The sequence below is a fragment of the Lithobates pipiens genome, unplaced genomic scaffold (genome assembly GCF_037356315.1).
Source record: "Lithobates pipiens isolate NorthernLeopardFrog02 unplaced genomic scaffold, aLitPip1_a1.2 Scaffold_18, whole genome shotgun sequence".
Taxonomy (NCBI): domain Eukaryota; kingdom Metazoa; phylum Chordata; class Amphibia; order Anura; family Ranidae; genus Lithobates; species Lithobates pipiens.
The window spans coordinates 585,858,986-585,886,452 of record NW_027507758.1 but is presented as its reverse complement, the minus strand read 5'-3'; the positions used below and the strand labels follow the sequence as shown (position 1 = coordinate 585,886,452).

The 27,467-nt window shown below is 44.4% G+C and overlaps 1 protein-coding gene across 2 annotated transcripts in view; it reads right to left on the bottom strand.

The window, feature by feature from the left end:
- Positions 1-27,467, bottom strand: part of GAREM2 (GRB2 associated regulator of MAPK1 subtype 2) — a 195,887-nt gene that overhangs the window by 17,571 nt on the left and 150,849 nt on the right. The window contains exons 3-4 of one of the 2 annotated variants that reach the window (XM_077489140.1): positions 6,824-6,954; positions 1,724-2,887 (exon numbers count right to left, since the gene is read on the bottom strand). In XM_077489140.1, coding sequence (XP_077345266.1) covers positions 1,724-2,887; positions 6,824-6,954 — 1,295 coding nt within the window. Of the gene's footprint in view, positions 1-1,723; positions 2,888-6,780; positions 6,955-27,467 lie in introns of those variants that run through there. The other variant, XM_077489141.1, reaches the window with a different exon arrangement.

Here is a 27,467-nt window from a genome sequence, read left to right as displayed (position 1 = left end):
GGTGGGGACATTTGTAGAGACATTTGTGTGCACTACAGATGTTCATGCCTATATTATGATATGGGTGGGGACATATGTAGAGACATTCATATGAATTACACAGCAATTATGATGAGAGTCATGTGTTGTAAGCCTCAGTATAATCTGTCTACTTCTCTTCCTTATGGATATGTACGGTATATGCATCTTTGTGTCCTTATTGTGTTACCTAGCTCTTTTTTGTCATCTTAAATACATCAGCATGGAAAAGAAGAAAAGTAACAGCACTCTCTGCAGGGACAACTCAATCCATACACCAGGTCCACTCACAGGTGCCAAGGCTCAATGTGTCTCAACACACTCCAATGCAATAGTAGTAAGAAGAGCCGGCAACACTGTAATCCTTGAAGTGTCGTTTATTGGTACATCAGAGTGACAGTAAAACAATAAACTGACGCGTTTCAGCAAAAGCCTTAGGCGTAGCTAGCCGTAGCCGGCTCTTCTTACTACTATCCTAAATACATAATTTTGTTTAATTATTTGATATATTGTGGAACTATTGGCATTGACACATTGGACATGGATTTACATTTTACACATCCTTTTTTTTCTATGGTTCTGAAATGGATTTATATATTATCTGTCTATATGATTAGTGGTAAAAACCATTATAAAGAGATATCTATTTTTAGACTCCCGTTCATATTTATCTAGTTGGTGTCTATATGATCAATATTTTCTGCATTTATCTGTTGCTGTACTATTTCTTGTTTTTAAAAGTTTCTTTAAAGTTTGTTTAGGATTCTGGAATGATAATTGGTAATTGGTACTATGCTATATGCTCTGTTTTTTAGATATATTTTTTCTACTTTTGTATATACACTTTTGTATCACCTGAATTCATTTATTAAAGATTTGCTAGACTCTGAACATCTATGTTGAGATGGAAAACAGGAAGTGCAATTAGGAAATTGGACACATTTGTGTTCCTTGAAATTTATCTCCATATATACTGGGGGATTAATGGCATTTCCACGTGGTTTTGATAAAGCACGATCTCCGAGTGAAATGCGTTGTCATCTCCTGTGCCCATGTCCGTATGATTTTATTACTCTAATAAAAGCTAACATTGCATAGTGTGGGAGTGCAGCTGATCGTCTTTATTTGTTCTAATTCATTACATCACTTCTGAATTTTCATTCTGTCGTACGAGAATTTTCGAAACTTTATTAACCTCTTCATTTTCAATATGGAGACTAGCATGCAAAAAAACAAAGAAAAGAAAGGACGATTATTCGTCTGATAATCTCACTGTGTGTACCAGGCTTAAGGGGATATACCATCTGAGACAGTTGTTACCAGAACAAGTGTCCCCATTGGAGGATTTACCACTTCTTTTATAGTGACAACTCTACTGACTGCCCTGGGTCTCCTTTGCAGTAATTGTTGATTTTTCTGGTGGAAGCTACTAATCAAAAGCATATTAATCACTCCATGTTTTTAACTAAACCTAATTACTTTCCTTTTTTACTACATCATAGGGTTTGTCCATATTTTTTTTTTTTTCCAAAATAATATCTGGTTGGTAGCCTTGAAATGATTCTCTGAAGGCATGTCCTTTAGCACAGGTGCATTACTACAAAAAGAAGTTGGTTAGTAAATGTATGTGAAATATATATCAAACATCTATCAAAATTCCATGCCTGGGGTATAAGACTTGGAAGAAAAAGGATTCTGTACTTACTGCTTCGGATTTTGGGGGCACCGGTGGAGGTGCTTCTGTCTTTACTTCATTAATAGCTAAGGCTGGTGGAGGAGGTGAACACGACTTGTTCTCAAGAGGAGATGGGGAGGTCACAAAGGAGATAAGGTCCTGTTGGGTCTTGTTGCCACTCTCTAGCCCAACAGGCTTGCTGCTGGGCTCAGAGTAATTTTCCACATTCTGGTTTGTCCAAAGTTCTTCATAGGGTATCTCTAACTGATCCTGAGTCCTAAAATCATGTTCCACCCAATCTGGTGTCATATACTCCCGATCTAAGTCTGAGTTGTCAGATGAGGATCCCAGTCCCTGGTGTAGGCCCTCTCGACAATCCTGGGGACTGGTATCATTGGAGATAGTCCCGCTGTAAACACACAAGGATAAGCGTTGTAGGCCCTGAGTCAGCTCTTCACGGGTGTAGTTTATTGAGCTGGCTGAGAAACCCTGCAAGCAAACCCGTATCTTACGCGGGCTGGCGCATTCCTCAGCAAAATCAGTCTTTGTCTCTCGAACAGCCTTGGAATACTCATCCGGGTTGAACTTCTGTTCCTGGCAGTAAAGAGCACAGTCTTTTACCAACTTGTCAAAATGGGGATCTCCACAAAGTAGACCCTCGGGGAGAGAAAAACGGGGCATATCTGTGAGCAGCAAGAAATGGAAGGGGTTGACCTCTTCCTTACGTAGAAGACAACAAAGAACAACAGTTTTGGAGATAATACTGACCAGCTTGTACCGATGACCTTCACGGATAATGTGATGGTCATAGGGGTTGCGAGGAGGGCGAGTAGGCACTATGACGTTAACAGGCAGCCGAACCTTCTCAATAATACTACGGATGGTGTGCTCGCCCTCCTGCATCTGTAGCTCCAACGGGCTCCTGGTGCTGAAACTTCCCTTGCACTGGAATGGAAGGCTTAGGCTCTCATTTGTTCGATGGTTCATGCATATCAAACAGGGCATTTTACCTTTCACCTGTTTGCCCAGTGTGCCAGTCTTGCCCAGTTTCTTCAAGATGGTGTTGAAACGGGACTTTTCCTTTACTGTCTTAGCACACAGGATCTCTGCTTGACCCATGAGAGTCAGCTCATCTCCTGTGTGAAGTGTGAAGTTATATACCTCACTGTCCTCGCTGAACTCCCCCGATACCACCTAGAAAGACAATAAAACACAGATAAAAAACACGTGCAAAAATGGGTGTCTATTGAAAACTTTAACCTCTAGGAGGTTAGGTGAAAGCAAAATTCCTTGTACATGTTAAAAAAATGCAACCAGTTATGCACCAGTTTAGACATTTTTAATAGGTCTATATACTGTATAAATGTTTTCACATAAGATTCACACAGCTTTTTCCCAGTATTCACACCTTTTTTTTCTAATTTAATCCAATTGGGAAAATTTGTTTATCATTGGTGAACTTTATTTGAATCTTGTGTGAATTATGAATAGACCCTAAGGGGTTGATTTACTAAAACTGGAGAGTGCAAAATCTGGTGCAGCTCTGCTAAGAAACCAATCGGCTTCCAGCAGTGGTTCTAAATGCTGAAGGTTTTTTAACTTTCTATGCATGAAGGTAAAAAACCTTCTGTGTGCAGTGCCCCCCCCCATCCGTACCTGAGCTTCCTCTGATCCAGTAATGTTCATAAGAGCCTGGGATGTATGTGGACTCTTCCTCCTCATTGGCTAAGACAGTGAGCCAATAAAGAGAGAGAGCGGACAGGGGCGGGGGTGAGCCGTGGCTCTATGTGTCTTATTGGCGCATAGAGCAAGCAGGGCAAGCAGCTGCTTGAGGAGGATGTGCTATAAGTGCTGGTGGAGACCCAAAAAGAAGAAGATCTGGGCTGCTCTGTGCAAAACCACTGCACAGAGCAGGCAAGTATAACATGTTTGTTATTTAACCGCTTCAGCCCCGGAAGATTTGGCTGTTGAATGACCAGGCCATTTTTTTTTGATTCGGCATTGCATCGCTTTAACTGACAAGTGCGCAGTCGTGCGGAAGCTGCACCCAAACAAAATTGATGTCCTTGTTTTTCCCACAAATAGAGTTTTCTTTTGGTGGTAGTTGATCATCTCTGCGGTCTTTATTTTTTGCACTTTAAACAAAAAAAGAGCTACAATTTAAAAAAAAAACAATATTTTGTACTTTTTGCTATAATAAATCTCCCCATTTTTTTTTTTTAAAAAGCAAAAGGTATAGCATCTACAAAATAGGGGATAGATTTATAGCATTTTTATTATTAGAATTTTTTTTACTAGTAATGGTGGCAACCTGCGATATTTATGGGAACTGCGACATTATGGTGGACACAGCGGACACTTTTGACACATTTTTTGGACCATTGGCATTTATACAGTGATCAGTGCTATAAAAATGCACTGATTACTGTAAAATTTTCACTGGCAGGGAAGTGGTTAAACACTAGGCGGCGATCAAGGGGTTAAGTGTGTTCCCTCTCTGTGTTCTAACTGAATGGGGGATGGGACTGTCTAGGGGAGATGACAGATACTTTGTATGAACACACGATCAGTCTCTTCTCCTCTCAGAGAACTGGGATCTGTGTGTTTCTTGGTGTGCCACGCGCATTCACGTCACATCATGAGCGATCGCATTGGCTCTGGTGGCCACAGGGCGAAGCGCCGTTACATAACGTAGTTTCGCCCAGCCGTGCCATTCTGCCGCTGGTTGGCAAGTGGTTAAAAAACAATGTTTTAGTATCACTTTAACTGAACAGACTGAGATTAAAAGCTGATTGGCTACCATGCACAACTGCACCAGATTTTGCACTCTCCAGGTAAAGTAAATTAACCCCTAAGTGTACAGCTAGAATCATTACCATACTTTAACCACTTGCTGTCCAGCGTATGTATATATACAGCCTGGACAGCAAGTGTTTAATAGTGGTGTGCAGGCATTTATTGATTTAGCACCCTGGAGTTTAGGCAGAGTTTCTCCTCACAGTTTGGCCTCGTTGCACATTGTTTCTTCTATTACTAGGTGGCCGGAACTTGGTGGTACTAGATATGAGAAGGACAACACAAGGTCAGGTTATGGGTTTGTGGGGTGTCTCAGCCAATGAGCAGGGGTTTTCTTGGATCCCTTGGCCTGCTCGGAGAGCCTATATATTTGGATGAGGTCAGGTGATTTGTGTTCTGTGCCACCTGGACGGCTGTCTGGGTGGACGTGTGTCATGTTGCCCCAGGCTGCTAGGCCAGAGATTGGGCCTATCCCGGGGGCATCTGGCTGCTAGGCTGTCTGGAGCCTATCCAGAAGCAGGAGAGCAGCGCTGGGTTTGGGATTAAGGCTTGCAGTCCAACCAGAGGTGACGGTTCTGCCGCCCGGAGAACCTGTCATGGTTGGAGGTAGAAGGAAAGCTGTTGCCAGTAAGGGACCATCCGCCTAATTACCAGAGACCACAGTGAGTAACTGAAGCAAATACCAGAGCAGTATTCTCATCAACCGGGGACAGTGAAGAATTTGGAAACTTCAGTGGGTATCAAGCCAGGGACCCAGCCAGCGGAGGTGACGCTTGCAGAGCAGCCTTGTGTGTCAAGCCAGGGACCGAGCAGGCCAGTGGGGCGAAGCTTGAGAGGTATCTAGTGTGCCAAGCTAGAGACCTAGCAGAGTGGCAGGGTGAGGCTTGAGGAAGATACCACCATGAAGATTGGAGGAGCTCAAGGGATTCAGTGCCAGTGAACCAGTGGGTCTAGTGAGAGACCAGGAGCTCAGTGGGATGAAGAACTACAAGGAGTGATTGTATCGGAAGTGAAAGGAACTGTTACACTTTGTGTTAGGAACTGCTAAAGACTGTTGCCATAGGAGACAGCATTCCTGCACATGCAGATGTGGCATCTTACTGGATGCCTTTCCCTGAATGGCTGTCTTCCTATTGAAGTCTGGAGTCTGCCAATTGAACTTGCAACTACTAAATGGTGTCCTGGCCCTAACCCCCCCCCCAAAGTTTGTTAAGAGAAATAAAAATCTCTTTTAAATTCAAGAAGTGTCTGGCGCCCAATAACTTTAACCACCTTGCACCCACTATGCCTCACAACCCATCATATACAGAAGGATGTCAGCCATCTCTGGCCCTGGGGTTTCTCATTAGACCAAAGGAGGCCTGGGATGTTGCTACTTTGCTAATTACAGCAAGTAGTTAAGCCAAGATCTTGGCTGCAGCTGCAGTTGCAACCATGAAACTGGTGCCATTTTTAAGTGGCAGCAATTGGCTTTCATGTAAACTTGATCTGGGCAGCTGTGATCACTTTTACATCACTGTGGAGCCTCTCCCTCCTGCCACCCTTCCTTGGCTCTGCCATTCCACCAGGGGAGCCAAGGACCGTTGTAAGTGGTTAGGTCATCTTCCCAAGGAGGAGATGAAGGAACATTCATTCCCTGATCTCCTCTGTGATAAATAAAGTTGGAAGTGATCAGGATTTTGTCACTTCTGGTTTCAAAGCTGTCTTTCTCTGGCAATTACAGCCATGGAAGCAGCTGATCTAACAGATCTGTGTGTGATCAGCTGCCTTGGAAGGCAGGGGAGACACCAGGGGTCTAATAGACCTCTGATGTCTCCACAAGCTATCACAATGGTCTTTTTAACACCTTTGTGATAGCAATAAAATAAAATAAATAAAGATAATAAAAATAAAAGCACTGACACCCCACCCCCCCCCCCCCCCCCGTCCCCCTCTGTGCTTACATGCAAATGCACACACACGTAGGTCTGGCAAGCATATGTAGATGGTGATTGCACCACACATGTAATGTATCGCCACAAATACTGGAGTGAGAGCAATAATTCTACTGCCATAGCTCATGTTTAACTCTAAATGGATGAACTCTGGGGGAGCACAGCCCCCCAAATATTCCCCTAGATCCGGACATTGTAACAGAACTGGGAATAGCCATAAAAAACTGGCACAGATGCCATTCCATCACCACTCTGTCCAAAAATTAAAAAAATGTTGGGGCTGACACTTGGAGATGCCTATGCTATGACAATTAGACCACAATTCACATTGCTCATGCTCTTCTTGGACTCACACACCTCAACACACACACATATCCTTGCAGGCTTCTCAACGTCTGACCTTGACACTGAAGGTGATGGCTTCCATGACGAACACTCGGTCCGGAAAAACGCTTGCCACCTCTTCTACACTGTTGAAATACTGCACAGGCTCCCGCACATCCCGGTCCTGATCCAACAGCTTGAACTTCCCTGAAGAATCAGAGAGGAGAAAATCTGGTCAAGGATTAAAGGAAAAAAAAGAAAATGTCTTCAAATGTTATAACATAAGCTGCCTGTCTAGAAGGTCATCTGAGCCTCGCTACTGTCATTGTTCTGCTAAGACAGAGGTGGTCAACTTCACTGTCCTTAAAAGACTGCTGAGTCTTGGCCTGTAGAATTTACCTTTCTCTGTTGAGTCATTCATTTTGTTGAGAGTTTTTGTCTCCCAAATGTACAGGTCCTCATTAGAAGATTTTCCCTCTATTCCTCTTCCATAGACAAGACACATTTTTGGATTTCCCCTTACTTTCTCTATGACAATGACGACCAGGACAAATAGAGATGGCAAATTTCCCCAGTTGGGGCAGCAGTAATAAGACAAAAGGGGTTCTAAGCCCTCCAAGCACGTTTTTTTTGCTTTTGATACATTTTAAGCAGCATAGGCTACGTCACCAGTCTATAAAGAAAGGTTCTTTCCATGAAGCTCTTCTGGCCAGAGAGCCATTTTCACACAATTTTTAGTAATTGGATGACTAGAGAAAGATAAAGGCAGCCCGATGGGTCCTGTGACCCCTCATCAATTGCCTTTTTGGGTTATTTTAGTATGTCAAGAGAGCATGCAGAGAGCATTGGTAGAAACCAATCGGAAGTATTGAAGGGTAAAGTGACAGGCTCTCTAAGATCTCCCCTTCTCCAGCAGTTCATATCCATCTTCCTTTACTCTACTGCTCCTACATTTGACTGCCGAGAGAGAAGAGTGAAAGCCCTGTGTAAGGGCCAAGTTGGACCTAGAGCTTTCTCATGTCTATGGACTCTCACCCCACGCCTATGTGACAGTGCTGGGCCAATTAACCACTGCATTCATGCACTGATCCCCTGTATTCAGACATACAACACACTGAATGGAGCAGTGGGGAAGTGAAGGAAATATGAGTATGTGCTGCTAGGGAAAGAGGGTGGATAGTGACCCCACTGTTTTGTCCTGCATTGGAAAAGCACCTGTGGACTGGCTTTTGCTGTAGGGTGCTTTAACGGCTTCATGAAAGTTGCTTGTCAGATCCTTTGAAAAATTCTTTCTGCACCTTACTATTGCATAAACAGTAAGCCCTTGTACACACGGTCAGACATTCCGACATCCAAATTCGTCGGAACTGGTGTTGCCTACACACGGTTGGACAAAGTTGTCGGAAAATCCGATCGTTCAGAACATGATGACGTTATTTCGTTACGACGAGACTACGTTCAGGCTAGTAGCCAATAGCTTTGGTCTAGGAATTTGATCTGAGCATGTGTGGCACTTTGTCCGATTGGAATTCTCTACAAACGATCGGACAAAGTCCGATTGGATCATGTTGTGGGAACATTTATAGCCCAGCTCTAAAACTTTGTCGGTCGGATATTCAGACGGAAACAGTCCGATGGAGCCCACACACGGTCGGATTATCTGACAACACAAGGGCTTAGAAGAGCCAGCAACACTGAAATCCTTGAAGTGTCGTTTAATGGTACATCATGTGAGAAACAAGACTAGGATTGACTTTCTTGATATCACACTAATGCCACACACACACGAGCGGAATATCCGACAGAAAATTTGGACGGGAGCTTTTCATTGTATATTCCGATCATGTGTATGCCTCATCTGACTTTTTACGTAGAAAATTCTGACGGACCTAGAAATAAAACATGTTCTAAATATTTCCGACGGGAACCAATTCCTATCAGGAAAACCGCTCATCTGTATGCTGTTCCGGTGGACCAAAAACGACGCTCTGAAGCAAGTACGAGACGGAAGCTATTGGCTACTGGCTATTGAACTTCCTTTTTCTAGTCCCGTTGAATGTGTTGTACGTCACCGTGTTCTTGACGGTCGGACTTTGGTGTGATCGTGTGTACGCAAGACAGTTTCAGCGGAACTTCGTTGGAAAAACCTTCAGAGTTTATTTCCGACGGGAAACCTGGTTGTGTGTACGTGGCATTAGGGGTGATTGTCGAACTGGCCTTATAGATACTAGGACTTTACACAAATCTACTGCAGGAAATTCTTTACTTCTGGCTTCCAGTTCCAAATCTATTGGGTTCTCAAAAATTATTAAAAAGAACAGGGATAAACATTCCTTTTGTCACCACCTTCCCTAAAGAATTTAATAAGATTAAGCATATTGTTAACAAACATCTCCCTATCCTATATGGTGACAAGGACCTAATAGATGTGCTTTCTAATTGGTGTGATCTGTGCTGCCAGTGTGCCCCGAGTCTAGGAAATTCTTTGTCGCCAATTTTTGTATCAACCCACTACCATTCCTAAAACTTGGCTTAGTATTAATGGCTCTTATAGCTGTGGTCTGAATACTTGTAGGTATTGCAACAAACACAACAAGTCTATCACCTCATACCACAATAGAAAAGTATTTCCTATTAAGGACTTTATAAATTGTAATACAAAACATGTGGTTTATGTGATAGAATGTGATGTTTGTAAATTACAATATGTAGGATGTACCATCAGGTCCCTTTGCATAAGAATTAGCGAGCATTACAATGGAGTAGCCTATAGTAATGAGAGAAGGATGTCCAATCTATCAAAACATTTACAATTTTCATATGAGCTGACTCCCTGGTCCTGGTCCTCCTGACCAGCCCCCAGAGGCCCTCATGGCCTGGGGTGCGGATCCATCCATTTCCGAGTCTTGGGCTGGCTAGCCCGAGGCACAGTAACTGGAAGGAGGGTTCTGAGGTGGTCCGGTGCCGTCTCAGGTTTGGAGAGGCCCAGCAATTGAGAATGCAACCAGGGAAGGACTCTTCAGAAGAGGGCCATGCACAAGGCTGGCTGCTCGGTAAGAGCCTGGAAGCTAAGCTGAAAGGACACCAAGTGAATCCGCATTCTTTGTATCGCCGGACCAGCTGCAAGATACTGGTACTGTAAGAGAGTTCCTAATTTCATCCTTCAGTTACAACTAAGTTCTGTGAGAGACTTTCTGATCTGTTCTAAAGTTCTACAGCCAAGTCTGTGGCAGAGACTTTGCTAAACTTAAATCACCTGTCGGCTGCTAAATTCACTAAAGGGGATTTATCCGATAGATGTAATATCCAGTTGCGAATGGCTATTCCCTAGATCACCTAGAGAGAGACATTTCAAGTGTCAGCAGTTCCAAGAGTACCTAAGCTTTCCTACCCATACCCTCTATTCCCAAATTCAACGTGTTTTTGCAAATAAAACTTCCTAAAGGAATTCAAGTGTCGATCTCTACAGTTTATTGGGCCATCAACCTCGGGAAACCCATAGACGAGCACAAGGTGGAGAAGGTAATGGTAGGCCCAAACAAAACCAGCCGCTCCTTTGGGGGTCAGTGCTACAAAGGTAACATGGATTCCCTCTCTTTTTCTGCAGTTCAAAAAATCAGAATGTCATTACGTGGAGGAGACATGTACAGAAGGCTCTTGGACCAGGAAGTCAAGTAGATTTTTCTTTTGGGGACACGCATCCCCACAGGCATGAACCATAGATGGGATGTGGATCTTTTCCTCAAATAATACCATCTTATTTCATCTTCATTTTTATTTTTTATTTGTTTTTGCACTTGTCCCCTGTTCCTGGTAAGTTTCTTTTGTGCCTGTCTTTCATCCCTCCTTTTTGTCACAACTGGTCAATTATGTTGATTTTGACATCATTTTTCGAATGCCTCGTACACACATTTTTTTTGACAGAATTCCGCTCAGGCTTGGCTTGCATACACATGGTCACACAAAAGTTCACGGAACGTTCGACCTTCAAGAACGCGGTGACGTACAACACTACGACGAGCCGAGAAAATGAAGTTCAATGCTTCCGAGCATGCGTTGAATTATTTCCGAGCATGCGTAGGAATTTTGCATGTCGGAATTTGTACAGATGATTGGAATTTCTGATCAGAAAATGTGTAGGTATATATATATATATATATATATATATATATATATATATATATATATATATATATATATATAGATAGATAGATAGATATAGATATATATTGCCATATCTATTATAAACTAGCTACGGCTAAGGTTTCTGCCGAAACGCGTCAACGCTATTGTTTTATTGTCACTTTAATGTACCAATAAACGACACTTCAAGGATTTCAGTTTTGCCGGCTCTTCTTACTGTTTATGACGTTGGAGTGTGATGGGATACATTGAGCTCAGGCGCATGTGAGTGGATCTGGTTATGGATTGGGTTGTCCTTGTAGAGAGCCCTGTTATCTTCCTATCTTCCACCTTACTATTGCCACATAATAAAAAAAACAGCAGGTAGGTAGAGCAGCGTTTATAAACAGTGCTGCAGGAAAGGCCCAGGATGCCTATTGAATGCCTTTGAGCTGTCATTTGAAAGTGCAGATCACAAGCAGACTACATAGAGCCAATCTGAAGGGCTCTGTGCCTTGTGTTCCCTGTAATGACCAATCATTGCAGTCATAAATGTAAACACTGTCCTTGTCTAAGCTTGAGATCCCTCCTCTTCCTCCAATGTAGGGAAAGGAGGAATAAATAATTGAAGTGATGGTAAGAAGGGAGGTTGGCAACAGCAGATTCAAGGTGGGGGGGGGGGGGGGTTGATAATCTGATTGTGTACCTTTTTTACCCTTTCACTGCCCCCTTCTCTCCTGTCCAAGCTGTCCGTAGTGCCTGTACATCACGCCCTTCCCCTAACTTATCTGGCACATTAACCCCTTCATCTCCATCCATACACTGTTATAACCTGTACACGAATCCCATTACCTCCTCCTCCCTCTGTGTATCACCTGTACATTAATGAATATTAAACTCAGTTTTTCAACCCTCTAAATAACACCATTATTCTTCATTTAAAAAAAAAACGTGGGCAAAATTTATGATGACCTTTTGAGTGTCTACGTTACAAAAAAATAAAACATTTTGGGGGCATTTGTACTGTGCTAGCATATTTATTTGATATGTTTTATAACAAAAAGAAAGGGGAATTGTTTTTTCAAAATGTTTGTTTTCTACTATATAGTAAAAATGATGACCTGGTTGTAATAATACCACCACTACCACCAATACCACTGGCTCAAAGAATGATCTAAAAATCACTTGGGTACAGTGATGCATGATGGAGTAATTGTCAGTCAAACTATCACATCACAGAAAACTGGAAAATTGCCTGGTAAAGAAGGGGTATTTCAGGCTGGTAGTTAAGAGGTTAATCTAGTGTTTAGAAACAAAAATGAAGCAATTCCCTTGTGTTTAGGACCAGAATACTTAACTTTGGTCCTCAAATCGCTGTTCCTTTCACAGGTGAGCTAATCAATGTTTTCCTAATGACTTATTAATGCAGTCGTGCCTCTACCTGGTTGTTGAGAACACATGCTCTGTTGGCAGCCCATAAGGAACAGAGCTGAGCACCGTTGCGCCTATGTTACAAACACCATTTATCAAGCTTGTTACATTTTTAATGAGAAGCAAATTAAGAAACAGCCCATTCAGCATTCATATATGTTCTACCCATGGAGTGGTCTTTTAGTCTATTCTCTTGGGTTCCATTTATAAATATCTTCTGTCTCCACTAGAGGGCACAAGAGTCCAGATCCAGAGACAACCTTCGCTGTCCTTCAGCACCAGCAGCTGAGCACTGCCACGTCCAAGGCCAAATTCTGAGAAAATCTGCCTGGGGGTCTCCACTGAATGTCTACCCAACTCCAGGAAAAAAACATCTATCCGTCTTTTTACACGCTACTCTGCTGGAGGAGTGCAAACCTCAGTGTTCAGCAGGAGGACAATGAGCCCCATTGTGTCATCCACTAATTACTGCTTTGTCCCCAAGTATTCCTAGCTGGAGCAGAGTAAAGTTTGTAGTATGACTGTCACATCACCAGGCCTGACAGATCATCCGTCACTATCTGCTAGACTCCATTATATCACTGTATATGTATATAGGATTGCATCTATTTATCAACCATTAGTTGATGAGAAAAAGAAAGAGAGAGAGAGAGAAAAAGAAATAAAGAAAGAGAGAGAGAGAGAGAGAAAAAAAGAAATAAAGAACGAAAGAGAGAGAGAGAAAGGAGAGTAAGAGAGAGAGAGATAAAGAGAGAGAGAGAGAGAGAGAGAGAGAGAGAGAGAGAGAGAGAGAGAGAGAGAGAGAGAGAGAGAGAGAGAGAGAAAGATGTAGCACAAAGATACGTTAGTTGGCTGTTTGTGGTGGTATCACATCCATTCTGACAATATATTGAAAAAGACTGTAGAAAGTTGGACTTTACTGGTACCAGGGAAGAAAGACTACAAGAAAAAAAAAGAGGGAGAGAGAGAAAACTGGAGAAAGAAAAAGAGAGAGGGAGAGAGAGAGAAATAAAGAAAGACAGAGAATGAAAAATAAAGAAAGAAAGAGAGAGAGAAAGAAAAAGAGAGAGAGAGACAGAGAGAGAAAGAAAAAAAGAGAGAGAGAAAAAGAAAGAGAGAGAGAAAGAAAGACAGAGAAAGAAAAAGAAAGAAAGACAGAGAAAGAAAGAAAGAAAGAGGGAGAGAGAAAGAAAGAAAGAAAGAAAGAAAGAAAGAAAGAAAGAAAGAAAGAGAGAGAGAGAGAAAAAGAAATAGAAAGAGAGAGAAAGAAAAAGAAAGAGATAAAGAAAGAAAGAGATAAATAAAGAAAGCGTGAGAAAGAAAAAGAAAGATAAAGAAAGAGAGAGAGAGAGAAAGAAAAAGAGAGAGAGAGAGAAAGAAAAAGAGAGAGAGAGAGAGAGAGAAAGCGGGAGAAAGAAAAAGAGAGAGAGAGAGAGAGAAAAAGAAAGACAGAGAAACAAAATGAAAGAAAGATAGAGATGAAGGAGAGAACAAGAGAGAGAAAGAGAGGGAGAGAGAGAGAGAAAGAAGTAGCACAAAGAGAAGTTAGTTGGCTGTTTGTGGTGGTAGCACATCCATTCTGACAATATATTGAAAAAGACTATAGAAAGTTGGACTTTACTGGTACCAGGGAAGAAAGACTACATGAGAGAGAGGAGGAGAGAGAGAGAAAAAGAAAGAGAGAGAAAGAAAGACAGAGAGAGAGAGAGAGAGAGAGAGAGAGAGAGAGAGAGAGAGAGAGAGAGAGAGAGAGAAAGAAAGAGAGAAAGAAAGAAAGAAAGAAAGAAAGAAAGAAAGAAAGAAAGAAAGAAAGAAAGAAAGAAAGAAAGAACAAGAAAAAGAGAGAGAAAGAGAGAGAGACAGATAAAGAAGAAAGAGAGAGAGAGAGAGAGAAAGCTGGAGGAAGAAAAAGAGAGAGAGAGAAAAAGAAAGAAAGACAGAGAAAGAAAGAAAGAAAGAAAGAGGAAGAAAAAGAAAGAGAAAGAAAGAGAGAGAGAAAGAAAGAAAAAAGAGTGAGAGAGAAAAAAGAGAGAGCGAGAAGAAAGAGAGAGAGGAGAAGAAAGAGAGAGAGGAGAAGAAAGAAAGACACAGAGAGAAAAATAGAGAGAGAGAAAGAATCTATCTATCTATCTCTCTATCCATCTCTAATCTTACAAATAACGCATATAAAAAATTATTAATATCCCAATACATTTACTGTTAGTAGTATATTTTATACAATTTATCACATGCCATAATCCTAAAGTAATGTACAGTACATGTATACAATTATTATTCTCTAGGAAAAAGTAAATGAGAAAAAGTTTACAGTGAGATATTTTAGAGAATGACGGCTGCAAGTGATATATAAAAGTAGTGCTCTGCACACCAGAAATGCATTGAGTGATTCTATGAGCCCGGAGCAGGTCATACTTTAGTGTACTCCTCTACGGCCTATGCACCAGGCATTACCACAGCTTGGCTGTATATTGTGACTTCTTCCAATACAGTGTAGAATGTTCTTTTATCTGTGGCTTATGATGAGAGTATACGCCTCTGGCTGAATGGCTCATTGTTCAAACATAGCCTTTATACCCCGGAGACAATGAGCATGTCCTGGGATTGTCCTGGGAACAAAAGAGCGGGGCTGGGGAGTTTTATGAAGACTTGGAGAAGTGTCTGGGAACTTTTCCTGGCAACGCTTCAACTGTCTGTCAGGGATGGCTTGTAACAGACTGATCGGACCTAAAAGATTTGATTAAAATCTACAACTCTCCTAGGGAGCAGCTCAGCTCAGTTCATTTAATAAAAGACTGCAAGCAGACAGGTAAGTGTTCATTTTTGCAGAACAGACATAGCAATAAAGAGCTGCCTGCTTGTAGTTTTTACTACTTAAGTTTTAGTTCCATTTTAAGAAATTTTTTTATATAATGTGCTATACAAGCCAATTATTTAGCTTACAGAGGATGCACATATTGGGACGCCTGCCTTTATACATGAACTTTAATGGCATCCCAGTCTTAGTCCATAAGGTTCAATATTGAGCTAGCTCACCCTTTGTAGCTATAACAACTTCAACTCTTCTGGGAAGGCTGTCCACAAGGTTTAGTAATGTGTCTATGGGAATGTTTGACCGTTCTTCCAGAAGCGCATTTGTGAGGTCACCCACTGATGTTGGACGTGAAGGTCTGGCTCACAGTCTCCACTCTAATTCATCCCAAAGGTGTTCTATCGGGTTGAGGTCAGGAATCTGTGCAGGCCAGTCAAGTTCCTCCACCCCAAACTCGCTCATCCATGTCCTTTTGGACCTTGCTTTGTGCACTGGTGCGCAGTCATGCTGGAACAGGAAGGGGTCATCCCCAAACTGTTCCCACAAAGTTGGGAGCATGAAATATTCCAAAATGTTTTGGTATGCTGACGTCATAAGAGTTCCCTTCCCTGGAACAAAGGGGCAAAGCCCCACCCCTGAAAAACAACCCCACACCATAATCCACCCTCCACCAAATGATTTGGACCAGTGTACAAAGCAAGGTCCATAAAGACATTGAGTCCTGAACTCAACCCGATAGAACATCTTTGAAATTAATTAGAGCGGAGATTGTGAGCCAGGCCTTCTCGTCCAACGGCTTTGGACCCAGAATTATGCAGGCACCACCAAATGTTAGGTCAATCAGCCACAGTTCAAGGGACCCCTGGTGACCTCTGGAGGAAAAAGGATGGACTAGGGAAATTATCGAACATCTGTCATCTTGATTGTTCCTTGTGTTACATTGACATTTAGTTCCCTCTGCTTCTTATTGCTCTTTACTGTACCGTGTCCTTCTAGGTCTGCCCACTTTCTCCAGAATGTCAGTGGCTGCCATGAATGATGTAGGCTCTGGAACCTGGAGGTAGCCTGTGACCTTTGAGCCGGAGCTCCTCAACTTTTTAGATAGGCATTAGAACAGGAGCTTCAAACCTTATCCGCAAAGAAGCACAAAATCAAATGTCTCACTATCACCTGTGAGAACATATTAATTTTCATGTGTAAGCTAAATTTTTAATGTTCTTTTCATGACATATGAACCTAGACTGCTGTATGTACCAGAGTAAAAGTGACATACTGTATTTATATTTGGATGTCTTTAGCTCCTGCAAAGTTGGAGGTAGAGAAGAGAAGAGCTGCTTCAAAGAAGGTTTAGTGCGTAAGAATGTTTTTCTGGAGAAATTTTAAAGCTGGGGCCTTCTGCAGTCTACAGGAGCTGAATGTATCTAGAGCTGCCTGGAGCCGAAGACATATGTAGCAAGATAAAGCCAGGGCTGAGTGTTTCTGGAACTGGAGCCAAGAGCTTCTGGAGCCTGCTAAAACTCTGGAGCTGCCCACAGCTGGGGGTTTTTAGAGCCCACTGGAGCTACAGTTATGAGTTTCTGGAGCAGCTCTGAAGCTGAGGGCTTCTGGAGCCTGTTGGAGCTGGAGCTGTTTCTGGTGCTGGAGCCAAGAACATCTGAGGCCTGCTGGAGCCAAGGGTTTCTGGAGTTTGATGGAGCTGTATATTTCTAGAGCTGCTTGCAGCCGAGGGCTTCTGGAACCTGATGGAGCTGAGGCTGCGTGTTTCTGGAGGTGAGGTTTACTGAAGATGTCTGAAGCTTGAGCCAAAAGCTTCTGGATCTTGCTGGAGTTTAGGATTTGTAAAGTTGCCTGGAGCTAAGGGCTTATGGAGCTTTATGGAGCTGGAGATGACTGCTTCTGGAGCTGAGGTTTACTGAAGCTGTCTGGAGCCAAGAGCCTCTGTTGCCTGCTGGAGATTAGGGTTAGAGCTGCCTGGAGCAGGAGCTGGGGGATTATAGTGCCCGCAGGGGCTAAAGATGTTGTTTTTAGAGCTCCCTGCTTCCGGGAGCTTATGAAGCTATAAAGCTGGAGCTAAGGTTTAGTGCATGTCTGTAGGTAGAGTCAAGAGCTTCTGAAGCTTGCTGTTTGTCAATGTTTCTGGAGTCTACTGCATCTTTAGAATGATAGAGTTAGAGCTGAGTGTTGCTGAGCTGAGGTTTTCCAAAGCAGTCTCAATCTGGAGCCAAGAACTTCTGGAGACTGCTGGAGTTTAGGATTTCTGGAGCTGAAGGTTTATAGAGCCTCATGAAGCTGTAGTTATGAGTTTCTGGAGCAGCTCTGAAGCCAATTGTTGCTGGAGGCTGATGGAGCTGGATGTTTCTACAGCTGTCTGGAACTGAGGTCTTCTGGAGCCAGAAGGAGCAGGGTGTCTCCGTGGCTGATGTTTTCTAAAGCTGTCTGAAGCTGGAGCCAAGAGCCATCCAGCTCCATCAGATTCCAGAAACCCTAAGCTCCAGCAGGCCCCAGATACTCTTGGCTCCAGCTCCAGAAACAACTCCAGCTCCATCAGGCTCCAGAAGCCCTTGACTCCAGGCAGTTCTAGAAACATCTAGCTGCATCTGACTCCAGAAAACCTCAGCTTTAGAGATGCTCAAGAAACTCATAACTCTTGCTCCAACAGGCTTTATAACCCCTCAGATCCAGAAACACTGGGTTCCAACAGCCTCCAGAAGCTCTTGGCTCCAGCCCTGGCTCCATACGTACGCAGCTCTACAAACATACATCTCCAGTAGACTGCAGAAAGCCTCAGAGCCTGCTGGAGCTGTACGTTTTTGGAACAGCTTGGAGCTGAGAGTTTATAGAGCCTGTTGGAGCTATAGTTAGGAGTTTCTGGAGCTGCCCGACCCCAAGGATGAGAGTTTCTGAAACAGCTTGGAAGCTTAGGGCTTATGGAGCATGCTGGAGCTATAGGTTTCTTTAAATCCTGGAGTCTGTGTAGCTTGTGGTTGTGTTCGCAACTGAATGGAGTTGAAGGAAGTTTTTTTTAATGACAAAGGGTGAAACTGAAATGGAATGTTGGAAAACAATTTATTCTTGCTATATATTATGACATTTAAGGAGTTTCCATGCATACTTGAAAAGTTACTGAAAGGTTTGCTTTAAAGCTGAACTCCGGGATAAGTACATATTGTCTAAATACAAGAGTCGTGTGTATTGTTCCTTGAATCTTGGTGTGGTTTGTGTGTTTCTTCCAGATCTGTGCAGTAATCCAGTGTGAGACTTTGGGTGTTGATTTAGTAAAACTGGAGCAGCTCTGCATAGAAACCAATCAGCTTCCGTTTTTTTTTTTCCTCAAACCTTAATTGAACAAGCTGAAGTTAGAACCTGATTGGCTACCATGCACAGCTGCACCAGATTCTGAGTGCTCCGCTTTTAGTAAATCAACCCCTTTGCCTCTGTAATAAAGACCGGTCACTGCTTTTCTTTCTCTTTTTGCAGGGTGCCCGGTCTTGTCCCCGCCCCTCCTGTCGTTTTCCAGTGGGTGGAGCTGCTGGGCCCCTCCCACATCCCTGCTAAATACATCACAGCGATGATATCACTGCCACTATCACAAGGTAATATCTGGATTTGTGAAGACATCTGGTACACACACAATGGATTTATATCCTTTATTTAATATATTTATATAATCGGGAATATATTGAAATGAAAGTTTTTGTGCCCGGAGTTCAGCTTTAGGCATCCACGATTTGATCTCACCCACAAGTCTGTACATCTTAGTGCTTTTTACACTTTGCTGTGTGTGCAGGCCTGGGACTGGAGAGGGGTGGGGGTTGGGCCTTATTACCGGCAATCTACTGATACATTTCGTGGTAATAAGTGTCCTCTCGGGACAGGAAAATGACCACTTATTTTTATTGAGGGCTGTTAGCCCCTCTACTGCAGATAGACAGCGTTCACCAGCAGCAGAAGGGAGCGATTGGCATCTGTGCTGCATTAATTGTGTTATACTTGCGGCCAGACAGCCCAGCATTTGGAAATAAATGTCGTTATTTTATGAGGAGGGCTGAGGGCACTCGTTAAAAAAATGATCAGAACCAGTAAGTGACCCAGATCTGACTGCAGTGAAACCATTAGCAATAAACACGCCGTCTAGGTCAGCGGTGTTGAGAAACATAAATTTCCTGGAAGGGCATCATTTAAGACGTCACTTTATTAAGTGTTTATGATTGTCTCCTTTTGTAGTTGACGTCTGTGCAAATGTCCATACTGCAAACAAGGAACCACTGGATGTAGAGATCTGGAAAAGTGCTTATTTCTTAGATGTACGATGTGACTAGCATATTGTCAATAAGTTTTAAAGTGGACCCTTCTCAATATTTAACTTTTAGGCCTCATGCACCCTGGACTTTTTAACGCGGCTCTTAGCGGCGTCCTTTTTTCTGCCTCTAAACATCCCTGCATGTTAGCTTATGTGTCCATGCATGCATAGGCATTTAGATTTGTTTAGAGGCAGAAAAATAAATCATTGGCAATGCAACCAGGAGCAGAAAAAAATGCTTGACGCGCAAACTAGCGCTAGGCGTGTGTAGCTCTTGAGCCAGTAGGGGCAGTTGCTTCATTTTGGGGGGGGGGGTGGCAAACAATCCACCCCCCAGCCCCAGTTGGTCAAATCACAGCCACTCACAACCCCCTCCCCCCACACCTCGGTTGGTTGGCCAAATCACCAACCCCTCCCCCCCGCTCACTCGATCGTCAGCCCACCAGCCCCGCACTTACCCCATCTAGGTCGCAGGCAGTGCTTCCTCCTCGGCGGCTTCACCCTGTGCCTCCTCCTTCTCGGCTTCTCGACGGGTTCCCCTGCGTCTCCTACTCCACTGCGGCCAATGCGATTGCTTCTCCTCTCGGCCGATTGGGTCTCAGGACCTGCTTCCTGATTGGCCGGGAGGAGAATCAGGACGACAATAGCGAATATTAATTTGCTATTGTCACACAACTGGGTGGGCTCAGGGCGCAGTGCTCTGTGCCCTGAGCCCACTCTTTTTTGAAGCTAGCTAGAGCATTAGGCTCTAAACATGTGCTTCAAAAAAAAAAAAAAAACCCTGTATGGACGGGCCGTCACTGGCTTGAGCATTCATTTATTTCAATGGGCAGAATACTTTATTATTCTGGGTAATTAAATTAATTACCGATTACCGTATTTATCGGTGTATAACATGCACCAGAGTATAACACAAGAGGGAAGTTTCAGAAAAAAACCTTCAATTTTAAAATAAGGGTCAGTGCCCATCTGCAGCCCTACCAGTGCCCACCAATGCAGCCTGATTCATGCCCATCTGCAGCCTCTAATATGCCCATTTTTGCAGCCTGTTTAGTGCCCATCTGCAGCCTCTAACATGCCCATCATTGCAGCCTGTTTAGTACACATCTGCAGCCTCTAATGTACCCATTGTTGCAGCCTGTTTAGTACAAATCTGCAGCCTCTAATGTGCCCATTGTTGCAGCCTGTTTAGTACAAATCTGCAGCCTCTAATGTGCCCATTGTTGCAGCCTGTTTAGTACACATCTGCAGCCTCTAATGTGCCCAGTGTTGCAGCCTGTTTAGTGCCCATCTGCAGCCTCTAACATGCCCATTATTGCAGTCTGTTAGTGCCCATCTGCAGACTCTAACATGCCCATCATTGCAGCCTGTTTAGTGTCCATCTGCAGACTCGCCTTTGTCAATGATTGCAGCATCGCCAGTGCCGGATTACACAGATCCACGATCTCCTGTGTACCCGGCGCTCAGTCACTCACAGTCCTGCTCAGCTCATGATGGACAGAACAGTGGTCCAGTGCCAGGCCAGGGGGCCTGGACTGTGTGTGACTGAGCACCTGATACACAGGAGATCGTGGCTCTGTGTAATGCGCCGGCGCTTGTGCCCTCCTTCCACTCCGAGACAGCAGGAATCGGCGTATAACACGCGCACACAATTTCCCCCTTATTTTCAGGGGAAAAGGTGCGTGTTATATGCCGATAAATACAGTAACTCTCAAGCGATTGACGTGCCTAACTGCATTACACACGTTTACAAGCGTCAAGCATTTTTTTTTTGCCAAAACACTACTGCCAGGAGGAAAGGCGTCTATGAGAGATGGCCAAAGTGCCTTATGTGTATGACGCCTTAAAGTAGAACTATAAGCAATTTTTGTTTTAATTTTGGATAGAACAAATAAGGATTATAACCCCATCAGATTTTTTTTTCGTCACCTGTGTCCCATTTCTTAGATTTCCCTTCACTTCCTGCCCCATATCCAAATAGAACGGGAGAGGAAATCCCTGCAGTTTAAGGGAATTCCTTGGGGACCTCCAGCTCGCCAGAACTAGTGTCCCCATTGGAAGATTTACCCTCTATTACATTTCTGAGGACAACCCAAATTTGGGATTTTCTTTTACTTTCAATGATAATGGTAAAACTCCTTAACTGGGAACACAGACAGTTCTAATCCTTCTCCACTCTATCCAAAACTAAAGAAAACGTTTTGCCTTTAGTTGTACTTTAAGGCTGGGTTCACACTAGTGCGAATTGGATGTGTGGTGCTTCGTTCAAAACCCAGCCAGGACATATACAATGGATAAAATAGTTAGTGCTATATAAATACCTATAGTAAACTACCAGTGCCTCTCAGCGAGCTGCTGAGCCTTAGCCGGCCACTCCCGCCCCTTCCACAGCTCAGCGCTCCAGTGGGCGTGGGGGGGGGGATGCAGAGCAGACAGTGGTAACTGATAGTCACCAGCTCTCTGCTCATGAAGAAGAACCAAGCAATCAGCTGTATTTGATCGCTCGGTTCTCAGTCTTAGACGCAGAGGGGGACAGAAGCAGCAGTGGACCAATGCTGCATCCACCTAGGTAAATATGAATCTTGAAAAAAAAAACATTCTTCTATTTTAACCACTTCCTGCCCGGCCTATAGCAGAATGAGGGCCAGGGCAGTGGTTCTGTTATCCTGACTGGACGTCAAATGATGTTTTTGCCTGTGGGGGCCTGTGGGGGCCTGTGGGGGCGCGCAGTGCGGCGATCAGCGATGCAGCTTGTCAGCCTGACACACGGCAGCACTGATCTCGGTAAAGAGCCTCTGATGTCTAATCACAGCTGATCCCGGTGTAAACAGTAAAAAACGTGTATTGGCTTTTCCTCACTTGCGTCTGACAGACGTGACTAGAGGAGAACTGATCGGCTGCTCTCCTGTTTACACAGTGCAGCTTCCCCAAGGATGCCCAATTCAGACCACCAGGTATGTCACCCATGGCCACCAGGGATGCCAATCTGTGCCCAAAACCAATGGCAATCAGTGCCCACAAAAGATGCCAGTCAGTGCCCATCACTAATACCTGCCAGTGCCTCCTTATCAGTGATGCCCATCAGTGCCATCTATCAGCGTCCAACAGTGCCACCTATCAGTGCCCATCCATACCCACCTATCAGTGCCACCCATAAGTACACATTAGTGCAGCCTATCAGTGCTGCCTATCAGTGCCCATCATCAGTGCCCATCAATGCCCCCTCATCAGGCCCATCAGTGCCGCCTTATCAGTGCCTGTCAGTGCAGCCTCATCAGTGGCCATCAGTGAAGGAGAAAAAATACCTTTTTTTTTTTTTTTGGTGTGCAAAAAATAAAAACCCCAGCAGTGATCAAATACCCCCAAAAGAAAGCTCTATTTGTGGGAACAAAATGATAAAAAATTGTTTGGGTTCAGTGTTGGATGACCGCGCAATTGTCATTCAAAGTGCGACAACGATGAAAACTGAAAATTGGCTTGGGCAGGAAGCAGGGAAAGTGCCTGGAATGGAAGTGGTTAAATAGTTCATTCTGGCCAAGCTGGCTCAAAGAAACTATTTCCAACAAAAATTTATACGACACAAAAATGTGTTTAATTTTGTATTCATTAAGTAAATCATTTAGTTTCATCATATTCGTTACGTTATGCCACGTACACACGTAGCCGACTATCCAACGGACTTAGTCTGGCGGACTTCCCGCCCGACTGTCCGTCCGACTTTCCAAACGGGCTACTTGCCCACACACGGCACTTTTTCAGCGGACTAATACGGCGTACTAAGTCCGCCGTACTATCCGCCGTACTTTTGAAATGAACGGACTCGCCCACACACGCGGAGGAAAGTCCGCTCATTTTGAGCGCATCTCCAGGTAGGCGGGGCCCGCAAAGGAGACGTCGCTGGCCCTGCCACCTGGTATGGACTTAAAGGGGAACCCCAACGCCGAAAAAAATCGGTGTGGGGTCCCCCCAAGGTCCACATCAGACCCTTGTCCGAGCACACTATCCAGCCGGCCAGGAAAGGGGGGGGACGAGTGAGCGCTCCCCCCTCCTGAGCCGTACCAGGCCACGTGCCCTCAACATGGGGGGTGCCTTTGGGAAGGGGGGGGCCGCGTGGCCCCCCCACCCCAAAGCACCTTGTCTCCATGTTGATGAGGAGAAGGGCCTCTTCCCGACAAGCCTGGCCGTTGGTTGTCGGGGTCTGCGGGCGGGGGGCTTATCGGAATCCGGGAGCCCCCTTTAATAAGGGGGCCCCCGGATACCGTCCCCCCACCCTATGTGAATGAGTAAGGGGTACAATGTACCCCTACCCATTCACCTGTGAAAAAAGTACAAAAAAAAAACACAACACAGGGTAAAAATAGTTTATTACACAGCTCCGGGGGTCTTCCGTCTTCGGGGGTCTTCTCGCCGGACTCCTCCGCTATCTTCTTCTAGCTCTTTTACTAGCGGAGGAGCCCGGTTTTCTTCCTCGCCGCCGGCCTCTTCTTCCGACTTCAAGGGTCTTGTCCCCCTCTTCGGTTCTTCTGCCGGGCCACCGCCTGTAAAAGAGCTATAAGAAGGCGCGGTGGCCCGGCAGAAGAACCGGTCTTCTGTCGCCGCTGTCGTCGTCGCCGTCTTCTGTTCTTCTCTTCTTCTCTTCAGATGTTGACTCGTCGCTCCCTCCGCTCACAATGACGGGGACCGGGCGCGCGGCGACTTATATAGGGACATCACCGGATGATGTCCCCGCCTATTATGATGTCACAGTCCCAGCATCCTCTGGGACTGTGACACCATAAGGGGCAGGGACATCATCCGGTGATGTCCCTATATAAGTCGCCGCGCGTCGCGTCTGAGCCATTGTGAGCGGAGGATGCGATGAGTCAACATCTGAAGAGAAGAACAGAAGAAAAGAAGAACAGAAGGCGGCGACGACGACGACAGCGGCGACAGAAGACCAGGCCACCGCCTGTAAAAGAGCTATAAGAAGGCGCGGTGGCCCGGCAGAAGAACCGAAGAGGGGGACAAGACCCCCGAAGTCGGAAGAAGAGGGCGGCGGCGAGGAAGAAAGCCGGGCTCCTCCGCTAGCAAAAGAGCTAGAAGAAGATAACATCTGAAGAGAAGAAGAGAAGAACAGAAGACGGCGACGACGACAGCGGCGACAGAAGACCGGTTCTTCTGCCGGGCCACCGCGCCTTCTTATAGCTCTTTTACAGGCGGTGGCCCGGCAGAAGAACCGAAGAGGGGGACAAGACCCTTGAAGTCGGAAGAAGAGGCCGGCGGCGAGGAAGAAAACCGGGCTCCTCCGCTAGTAAAAGAGCTAGAAGAAGATAGCGGAGGAGTCCGGCGAGAAGACCCCCGAAGACGGAAGACCCCCGGAGCTGTGCAATAAACTATTTTAACCCTGTGTTGTTTTGTTTTGTACTTTTTTTCACAGGTGAATGGGTAGGGGTACATTGTACCCCATGCTCATTCACATAGGGTGGGGGGCCGGTATCCGGGGGCCCCCTTATTAAAGGGGGCTCCCGGATTACAATAAGCCCCCCGCCCGCAGACCCCGACAACCAACGGCCAGGGTTGTCGGGAAGAGGCCCTTGTCCTCATCAACATGGGGACAAGGTGCTTTGGGGTGGGGGGGCCGCGCGGCCCCCCTTCCCCAAGGCACCCCCCATGTTAAGGGCACGCGGCATGGTACGGCTCAGGAGGGGGGGGCCACTCGCTCGTCCCCCCCTTTCCTGGCCGGCCGGGTAGCGTGCTCAGACAAGGGTCTGATGTGGACCTGGGGGGACCCCCACGTCTCCTTCGTGGGCCCCGCCTACCTGGATACCCGCTCAAAATGAGCGGACTTTTCTCCGGGCGGGAAAAGTCCGTTCATTTCAAAAGTACGGCGGACTGGCACACACACGGCCGGATTGTCCACCGAAATGCAAGTCCGGTGGGAAGATTGGAGTGCAAAACTACTTTCTAAGTCCGCCGTACTTTCGGGTCAAAAAAGTCTGCTGGAGGCTACACACGGGGGGATTGTCCGGCGGACTTGAGTTTTCCAGACTTTTCCACCCGATTGTTTGATCGTGTGTACGCGGCATTAGAATTCATTAAGTATATTCAGAATTCGCTTTGTATATTCGCATTCGTTTCATGTAGTCGTTCAAAATTGATTTGTATTTTCTGCAATTATTTTGGAAGATTGGCAATATATATTGGCTATATATTCATTTTATGTGTTCATTTGTTATTTCAGGAGATTACGTATACACTCTGAGTCATCCCTGCTAGTCCAACCCACAAAGAGAAATGGAACGAGCTGATTGGACAATATTGACTGCAGTCATGTGCATCCGAAAGTAATGAAATTAATTTTGGATTCAGTCGTTATGTTATGATTCTGATGGATTCAGTAAATACAGTAATGATGGATTCATTGATGGATCCATTTACTGATGGATTCAGTAAAATACAGTAAATATCAATCATCTTATTTCACTTTTATACTTTACTATATTTATTGCAATATCTTTCCATTTCATATGTAGTGCATATTTTGAAATAATGAGAAATGTTAATGCAAAAAAAAAAAATTGCCCGATTATCCAAGAGTCAAAGACTAATGCGCCGCTCTCATCTGAATTAATATGAATTCATTTGTTTTACTATTAGGTTGAATTAATTTCATCATTCCCATTTACACTAGTCTATTGGGCTGCCCACATACAAATTAAGCAGATGGTCTCTCAATTTCAACTCCGATACAAAAAAGAATCATATTTGAATATTCACGCTATGCTAGAATAAAAACAAATGGATCCGAATCAAGTCAGATAATTCGTTATGTCATTATGTTATTTTGGGTGCTTCAAACATTAATATAAGACCCAATCTATCGCATTATGGTATCCAAATGAAACCAATGGATATGAATGAATTTGTCCTTTTCATGATAATTTATTTCAGATTTGTTCAAATCCGTTACTATTGTGGTTCGGAAATTCGGATACATCCGAATTTCTAAATAATTAACATTTTGTCTGAATTTCGATTCATAACGAAACAGATTGCACATGTCTAATTTTCATTACTAAGAAATGTGGCCGCTGTCAGCGCTGTATAAACTGTAAGTAGCATCAGCATACCGTATGTGGCGCTGTGATGTGACTTCCCAATTCTGTTCCCGTTATAAAATCGAGTCAGGCACTGCTCAGCTATTCATTGGAAGCCTTGTATTTTTATGAATGAATAGAAGGCTTCCTCTGATTGGCTGAGGTGGAGATTACAGCATCATCCACCCACCTCTCTACCTCAGCCAGTCAGAGGAAGCCTTGTACCCATTCATAAAAATACAAGGCTTCCTGTGAATGGCTGAGCAGCACTTATAGACTTCGATGTGTGTGAAACACACATAGTGCATGTTCTTCACGCAATTTCTTGCCTTTTTCCTTCTCCTAGTAACTAGAATTCCATTGGCCAAAACAAAAAAACTTTCAAGCCTCAATAATGTGTGTACAATGCATAAAAAATGCTTGAAGAAGCATAAGTGTGAACCTAGCCTAAAGCAGCACTAGTGTCATATATATATTTTTCATGTTACCGTAGATGCATGCCTGATAAGTAATATGTCAATGTAATAGTTCCAGGTAATTATTACTGCTCAAATATGTCTTCATCTGTTTACTCTCTAGAAGGATAGAGCCATCTTTGTGTGGGCATCATCCACTACCCCCATCACCTTGCCCCTACCCCTTTCATTCATATGTTTATTCTTCAGTGGACAATAACACCTCTTAACAGTTGAGGGACAGAGGGTTAGTTTGAGTGGTAGGGGTTAAAGTTCAACTCTGGGAAACTTGAAAATCATCCCTTGCCATGGGCCTTGCCAACCACACTGCAAGTGTTGATTTCTCATTTAGGTGTCGTTAAAGTAGATCTTACCTAATCCTCTGTGTTGCTAGACAGGTTCCCGCAGGGTAATCTCCCCTATACTCCAGCGGTCTAAGGTTCTGATGTCATAAAGACCAATGCAGGGTCATGATGGAGGCACGGTCCACCTCCAAAGCATTGGGGAGTGCCAACTGCCAGAGGAGT